Source organism: Dryas octopetala, chromosome 3 (assembly GCF_963921425.1).
Source record: "Dryas octopetala chromosome 3, drDryOcto1.1, whole genome shotgun sequence".
NCBI classification, from domain to species: domain Eukaryota; kingdom Viridiplantae; phylum Streptophyta; class Magnoliopsida; order Rosales; family Rosaceae; genus Dryas; species Dryas octopetala.
In genome coordinates this window covers 11,229,593-11,237,969 of record NC_141368.1, presented here as the reverse complement: position 1 = coordinate 11,237,969, position 8,377 = coordinate 11,229,593, and the positions used below count along the sequence as shown (strand labels likewise).

Below are 8,377 nucleotides of genomic sequence, written 5' to 3'. Positions count from 1 at the left end.
AAACGAAAAACAATAAAAAAAACATATAAAACCTTTAAAATAATGTAAAATACAAAAAAAAAAAATGAATAAAAAAAATTTGAAAGAACTCCACGTGCAGGTGCAAATTCTCACCCCACGCATTTTCTTCTTCTTGCTGGAACTGAACAACAAGTTCTCCTTATCGTTGATACTGCGCTAGGTCGATGATATCTTCTTCTTGTTGCTATATATCCTCTGCAATGGCGATTTGCATCGGCTGCGATTGAGCGAAAACAACTTCCCATTGGTTGAGATGAGAGGGAGGCAGAATGATGGTTGGAGACGGGGAGGAAGGAGAGTTTGGGGCTGTAGGTGCTAGGTTTTTTCTCACTCACTTTGTAGGTTGTTGGGTTTATTTTTTTTATTTAATTAATTTTTATATTTCATATCATTTTTAAAGATTATATATGTTTTTTATTATTTTTTGTACATCTAGCTATTTTTAAACGGCAAATGGTAGGGTTTGCATATGCCACCTCACTGCCACTTCATCAAATAACGGCTTCTTTGATGGACAGACTAAGGGATATTCCTTACTGACACAGATTCGTAATTAGGGCAGTTTAGTGCAATTTTTTAAATATTAGGTAACAAGTTGAAAAACGAGGTATAGTTAGGGTATATTTTTGTAATTAACATTTTTTATTAGGTGTGCGAGTTATGGACCCAATCCTTGCTCTTCTAAAGCCCGTTTGGCATTGTTTCTTAGAAGCACTTTTATTTAGTGGCGTTTTTATCAGAAGCGCTTATGTTAAAAAGTACATACAAATTTTTATAAAACTTTCAAGTTGTTCATGCAAAAGCATTTGAAAGTACTTCCTGAGAAAGCACCTGTCATCTTAAAAAACACTTTAAAAGCGCTTTTATAACTCATAAACACTTCTATTTATTTTTTTCAAACGCTACTAAAAACGTTTTTACTAATTTGAAAGCCTTTTTGACAATTCTAAAAACAGTGTCAAACGAGCCTCTACTAGTCTAGTTTGATACTAAACTCAGAACCCTAGCGTTTGTTTGTTCTCCGTCGGGAAATTTCAAAGCTTTTGCCGGAATCCTCTATACCACTTATATTCTTTATATCTGATATGTCTTAGAAGATGCATCAAAGGGCTGAGTGTCCTCTCTCTCTCTCTCTCTCTCCCAACAACAACAACTAACACTAATTATTGCCAAAGAGGTACGCCATTATTCACTACTGTGTTTGTATCTTAAAATGCTCCGAAGCTGCATACTAACTGTTCGATACTATGTCTCTACGAAACATTTTTACTATTATTATTATTATCATAAGTCATTTATGTATAAATGCTAGTTTTTTTCGTATACATGTTTTGCCATCGCATTCTGTATTTTTGTATGTCTATCATGTTTATTTTAATGTTTCTATAATTTTGGTGCTCTAAAAAGTTTCAAATTTTGATTATTTCAAACTCAATTCAATAACTAATACCTAATCTAAGCTCACTTTCCTTCTCGGTCGGTTTTTTTTAGCTCACTTAGAGCTAGATATTTTACTGAGTTTATTTCTGTTAGTGCCCAAAATCAGTCTTGTTCTAATTTTTTAAACTAGTCTTCGCCATTCAGCATATGAATTGGGTTTAATGGCCAAATAAAAGGCCAAAGTGCACTTTTGGTCTTTATACTTTAACAAAAATTTTACTTTGGTCCCTTCATTTTAATTTTGAAAATTTTAGTCCAGTACTTTTATTAAGTTTGTAATTGGATTCAAATCATTAATTAGGTTTAAGTTTGTTGGCGTAAATATGATGTAATAGGATATTTTAGACATTTTAAATAACCTATGAGTGTAACTCATTTAACTGAGTGACGTTGCCCAATCACATTTGGACACATGTCTTTTTTTTTTTCTTAATTATTTAAGTTTTTATCTTTCTTTATTTCTTAATTATATTTTATTTAAATTATTTTTTTAGATTGTATTAATTATGAAATGTCTAAAATATTCATTCATATGTATTGTCACGTCATATTTATTATATCTAAAAAATAAATAGAGTTAACAATTCAGACTTAATTGTAAATGTAATGAAAGTACGGACTAAAATTGTCAAAATTGAAAAATCGGAGACCAAAGTGAAAATTTGGATAAAGTACAAAGACTAAAAATGTACTTTGGCCCAAATAAAAAATACATTTCAATTGGATTTGTTAGTTTGTATGGGATGTGCATAGCCGCCGCATAGGTGTGGCACGGGAAGGGATTTTAGTTTTCAGGCTAAAAAGGTCTATGCTCACTATATTTTCTTAGAACAAAAAATTTGAATATTGTAGTTGAATATTGTAGTTTCTGGGCATTTTGCATTGTTAAGGATTCATAACTGGACTAAGAAAGATGGGTCTGAAACAAGACTACGACACTATTGTGCCTCCAACCAAACCGGTACGCATTGATTCTTATTTTATTTTGTTATATGGAAATCAACAGATTATATCTTGTCTAGCAGTCTCTCGACATCTTCTTTCACTCATGATTTGCAGGAGAAGATCTTTGATGAGTTAGATATGAGAGTGAAGAAGTTTCTTAGAGGCGTAGAAGCTAATTTGGAGGTATGGCATTGAGAGTTTGAGTTTTCATGAAACTTTTACTTGTTTACTTCTCACTGCATTTTTGTTTTCCAATGTTTGCAGGGCTTGCAAGATAAAAAGTTGAAGGGCCAACTTGCTCTTAGAGAAAGATTATATGGAAAATCTGCACAAGCTGCTGCCAAGGCTGAGAAGGTGAATTTCTGTTAGTGTGATGTCTATCTGTTAGAACAGTAAAAGGAAAAAACGCTTACACAATCATGCTTAAGTAGTGCCTTGGATTTTGTATTAGTGTTTATAGGTTCAGTTATGGTCAAATCTATTTGTAGTCCAATATTGTTTATTTCCTTGGGAATTGTAATCTTTTTCTGATATACTAGATTTAGTTTAATGTCATACAAGCTGGTATTCTACATGATAAGTTGCTTGTCCTGTTCTTTTAGTACATGTAGTAAAAATAGATATGAATGATTTTTCATTTGTGATCAAATTATCAGTGGCTTCTGCCAAGTAAGGGAGGTTATTTGGAGGCTGAAGGCATGGAGAAGACATGCAGGATCAAACAAGAATCAATTGCTCGTGAAGTAGATATCTCAAGCTCAAGGAATCAATATGATATTGTCCTACCTGGTTGAAACTTTACCCTTTCTGATTGATATTGTTTATTCAGTTTCATTGAAACATTATTGTTTCCCTTATTGAAGTTAAAAGGTTGCATGTCCTGTATAGCTGGTTGTGTGGTTTTCTCATATCAGTTATGCAATGCTGGTTCAGCTGGCCTAAGCAAAATTAGTTTTGTGATGACCTAAATCGACTTGAGAAATTAAAAAGAAAACTGGAAATTTACCTCTCCATTTACAAAGATTTCAGATAAGACCATTGATATTTTGGTGGAAAGAAGAAAGTGAAAGGTACTAAAACAGAATACAAACTTTGACTTTTTTGGGTGCTGGATTGTAGTTAAAATAAAGATTCAAGGGGGTTGACTATGATATTGAAAAACCTGCACAGACAGTAGATATAAGAAAGTTAGAGATTTCATTGTAAGGTCTAAAAACCGGTTCATGCTGTACACTTTTTGAGAGATGAAGGAGAAATTATTGTATCATGTGTATCAGAAAAGAGTATATCTTATGATAGGTTTCATAACTATCATGTGGGCTAATTGCCTTTCAGAGATTTATTTATTTATTTGGCCAATTTTAGAAAATTATTTTAGGGCTACACTCCAAAATTTTAGTGCATTAGTGTAAGTCGTACCATTTTATATGTAAAGGATCATCTGCAATAGGGGCCTTATAAATAACACCATTTTATCTGGAACTATTTTGTAGTTGCGCTCAAATTGTTCCATATAGTTTTATGCATTAGGTCCACATCATACAGGTAATACCCTTTTATGTTATTGTACTCTCTTTATGGAAATTGTTATGATGTCTCATTCACCTCAGTGTACCCCAATTTATTTATAAATGCAACTACCTGAACCTCTATTGTTATGTCATGTATGCAGAATCCTTGCTTACTTTTATTTTGTAAAAATCCAATTCCTTTGAGGCTTGAGCTAAAATCATTCAGTGAAATGTCTAGATTAGATTAGTTACACTGGTCATTTCTGGCCTGCCTAACATTTCTCTAATATTTATCTCCTAATCTTAACTCTTATCTGCAGATCTTGGTCCGTACACATTGGATTTCACCTCAAGTGGTCGGTATATGGCAGTCGGTGGACGCAAGGGCCATCTGGCTCTTGTAGACATGAAGAATATGAGTCTGATTAAAGAATTTCAGGTATGTTATCAGTATGAATGCAAAATAAAATAGCCAAACTATACTTTTGATACTGAGTAGTGGTGCAGTATCGTTTTATTTGCACTTCAAGGTTTGACTGAAACGTTGGGCTGATTAGTGAATTGTTGATTTTCAGGTTAGGGAAACAGTGTGTGATGTGGTGTTCTTGCACAATGAGTTTTTCTTTGCTGCAGCCCAGAAAAAGTATAAAACCGTTTGCAGTACTTAAGTTATTGTTTTCTGTTTTGGCAATCTTTTGACATTTACCGGGTAGATTGCGCAATTTTTTTATGTGACTGATTTTGCTAAACATTACTATCCCCATTTATATGTTTTTCTGGAAAAGTGGATAACAATTCCAGATGTTACTACAACCTGCTCAATCTACTTTGAACTGACATGTTGGTCCAGTGGTTCATAAATTTCTCTCACAAGTCACAACTCCATTTTGCTTATTCCCGATGGTTGCATGGTGATCAATTTTGCTCCCATTTTATATACATTGCCTTAGCCCTTTGTCTTCGTAGGAGGAATAGAGTTGGTTTTATAAGCAACAATCTCATTTTATATTCTGTGTTAGTTTATCATCTGTTGAAGTTATCCTAAATCTCTATGTTTAATGATGTTATGTTACTTATGTGTGATGTTTTATCTTATTGAGTATGGCTAACCATTTTCATTACCGGCAGGTATCCATATATATATAACCGGGATGGCACTGAACTTCACTGCTTAAAGGTTAGCGTACTGTATTAGATAGATTGTCTTTTAGATTAACCTGCAAGTATTCTAAAGGCTTTTGGATAGATAGATTGTCCTTTGTATTCACTGCTTAAAGGTTAGCTTACTGCATTAGATAGATTGTCTTTTAGATTAACCTGCAAGTATTCTAAAGGCTTTGTTCAACCTTCAGTAACACATTACTATTTACTCTAATAAACTATTTCTTCACTTTCTGATGAGTTTATATAATAGATTAAACATGGTTTCTGTTATGTTTTGTTTTTGTTTTTGTTTTTGATCATGGGAACCTGTACAGAAAAATGGAGAAAAATACCACTTAAAGCTCTCCAGATAGATTGGTGATGGTCTGTGACAACAGCTGTATTTTAAGATTGCTGCAGTCCTTTTCTCGAATCATATATGTGATTCCCTGGTCTTTTCATAAAGAAATGCTTACTCTGTTCTGGGTATCATCTTTTTGGTTTAAGTATAGGGCAGGCAACAAACAGATAGAAATATATGTTTATAACCCCAGCTCCATCAAAATCTCATTAGTTAATCCTCTCTGTTTATCATAAATTTTCAGACAATGCCTTTATTTCCACACTAATGTATGTCCTTGAATTGGCTGTCCTTTTGCTATACATTCCAACATGGCTTCAAGATTCATGAAACCAATTTGAGTTTCTAAGTAATAATCTGATAGTGGAAGTAGCATGGCTTCTTATGGTAAATGCTTAGGCAGGTAAAGCATACTGAACAGTACAGATGACTCATCAATATATGGGGCAGAATTTTAAGTCAGTTACCTGAGTGTCCTTCAGGCTTTCAATTTCTAGGATCTATGTATCATGTAAATGTTCAGCTCATTCCTATTGTTTGCTCTAATATTCTCACAAGTGGAAGAGTTCCTTGTGATCGTGTTGTTAGTCTCTTTCAATAGTTTTGTTGTTGTTGTTGTTGTTTGTTGTGATAGTATCTTTTAATAGTCAAGTATTTAGTTTGCGATGCATCAATATGGAACTGAAGTTATACTTCGTATTATGTAGGAACATGGTGCAGTTTTAAGGCTTCAATTTTTGAAAAACCACTTCCTCTTGGCATCAATAAACAAATTTGGGCAGCTTCATTATCAGGATGTAACAATGGGTGAGATGGTAGGTAATTACAGGCCTGGCTTAGGCCTTACTGATGTGATGCAGGTGAACCCGTACAATGAGGTTGTTGCTTTGGGTCATTCACTTGGTAGAGTTTCTATGTGGAAGCCTACAAGCTCTCGTCCTCTTCTACAGAATCTGTGTCACAAGGGCCCCATCTCGGCAATGGCATTCCACCCTAATGGCCATCTCATGGCCACAGCTGGGAAAGACAAGAAAACTAAGCTTTGGGACTTGAGGAAACTTCAGGATGAGCCACTCCAAACTTTACCGGGCCATGCAAACACTTTGGATTTCAGTCAGCAGGGTCTTCTTGCTCGTGGAGATGGACCGGTTGTAGGGATCCTGAGAGATTTGTCTGGGACTCAGATCTACGAGGAGGAGACATATATGACACATCGAATGGTTAAAGGTAACCAAATAGGGAAATTGTTGTTTCGGCCTTATGAAGATGTTCTAGGCATAGGGCATGACATGGGGTGGTCTAGTATTCTGATTCCTGGTTCTGGGGAACCCAACTTTGATTCCTGGGTGGCAAATCCATTTGAAACATCTAAACAAAGAAGAGAGAGGGAAGTCCGCTCTCTACTTGATAAGCTCCCGCCTGAGACAATTATGTGGGATCCCACAGAGATTGGCACAGTACTGAAGCCTGAGAGGAAGAAAGAGAAACCAACAAAGCAGGAGAAAGAGGCTGAGATTGAAGCTGTTGTCCCGAAGAAGAAAACCAAGGGGAGGAATAAGCCAAGTAAGAGGACGATGAAGAAGAAGGAGATAATTGCAAATGCCAAGAGGCGTTTCTTGGAGCAAGAAATGAAAGAGGAAGAACAAGTGAGTAGAAAGAAGCAGAGAACAGTTGAGCAAGTGGAGCTACCAACATCTTTGCAGCGGTTTGCTTGCAAGAAAGCAACTACATGATTGTGCCTGCGCGAACCACATAATTATGACATTAAATAATATTATATATTGATTTGAAAAGAGGGTGGGGGTGAAACAGTGATTCTAACCAAATTGGTTTTTCATTCATTCCACCGAATTGCAATCTGGCCATGGAAGTATAATCTAGCTGCTTCTCTTTGGCTCTCTAGCCGGGCTGAATGGCAGGAACTGAGAAATATATTTTCTTAGGCACCAACAATACCAATATGATTGCAAAACTCGGCATTACATTAGCTGTGTAATCCATTAACAGGTTGGTTGTAAGGTACCCCAGCAAGGAGAACTAGTTTCTGGATGCCTGGGGATGAGTGGACGGACGAGATTAATTACCTATTAGATCAACTAAACCCAAGAATCCCCGAATGACAAATTTAAGCTGGTGCTTACTTATTCAAACAATCATACCATAGATAGATAGGTATAATCTTAGTAAAAGTACTCTAACTATACCTCTTGTCGCAATTAAAGATGTCATATTCAATTTATTTCAATTAAGGATCTTAAATTTTTTGTTTGGCTCAATTAAAAATTTTCGGTAAAAAATACTAATTTTGAGGTGCAATTGTGCAAAAACGTCTTTTTAATTAAAAAAAAAACTAATTATAAAAAATTATTAAAAAATTTAAAAATAATCATAAAAAAATTCACAAACCCCACCCCACCCCACCCCGCCCTTTTCCTCTCTCTGCTTTACTTTCTCTCTCATATCTCTCTTTCTCTCTGCTCGCCCACCCAGCTCCCCTACCCCCTCCCCCAGAAATGAGCGTCGTCCAAGCCCGCTCTGGCTCCAACATGCAAAAGACCATGCACTAGTTCGACCTCGCCAGGCTCGGTGTCGGCAACATGGTCAGCGTCGGCGTCTTCGTCACCACCGGCCGAGCCAACCACTTCCACGCCGGTCCAGCTGTTGTCATTTCGTACACTCGTTGCTGTCGACATGCCAGTCGTTGGAGGCGCTTTCAGCTACCTCTGCGTCACCTTCGGTAATCTTATCACTCCACCACTCCAATAATAATATATCACAACAATAAACATCAATTCATAATTAAATTTGTATCTTATTTGTTTTTGGGTTTTTATTTTTCAGGTGGGCCAGGGTAGGGCTGAGGTGGGGTCTGGGTAGAAGGGAGAGGTGGGTCGGGGCTGAGGGTACGGGGGAGGGGGAAGCTGGATGGGCGGGAAGAGAGAAAGAGAGGAGAGGC

At 36.1% G+C, this 8,377-nt stretch overlaps 1 protein-coding gene across 1 annotated transcript; it reads left to right on the top strand.

Annotated features, from left to right (window-relative positions):
- The first annotated feature begins 2,221 nt into the window (after window positions 1–2,221).
- Window positions 2,222–7,417, top strand: LOC147290859 (putative U3 small nucleolar RNA-associated protein 7). Its single transcript, XM_086237273.1, has 8 exons — window positions 2,222–2,422; window positions 2,521–2,589; window positions 2,671–2,760; window positions 3,063–3,195; window positions 4,238–4,356; window positions 4,493–4,560; window positions 5,046–5,094; window positions 6,129–7,417. Exons 1-8 carry the CDS (start codon window positions 2,375–2,377, stop codon window positions 7,152–7,154), a joined length of 1,602 nt encoding a protein of 533 aa, XP_086093399.1. The 5' UTR covers window positions 2,222–2,374; the 3' UTR covers window positions 7,155–7,417.
- Window positions 7,418–8,377: the final 960 nt, after the last annotated feature.

What these genes read in the sequence shown, in the direction of transcription:
- LOC147290859 (XM_086237273.1), top strand. Translation starts at nt 2,375, where the DNA reads ATGGGTCTGAAACAAGACTACGACACTATTGTGCCTCCAACCAAACCG. An exon ending in GCGTAGAAGCTAATTTGGAG is followed by an intron (nt 2,590 to 2,670) that starts GTATGGCATTGA and finishes CAATGTTTGCAG; the next exon opens with GGCTTGCAAGATAAAAAGTT. An exon ending in CTGCTGCCAAGGCTGAGAAG is followed by an intron (nt 2,761 to 3,062) that starts GTGAATTTCTGT and finishes TCAAATTATCAG; the next exon opens with TGGCTTCTGCCAAGTAAGGG.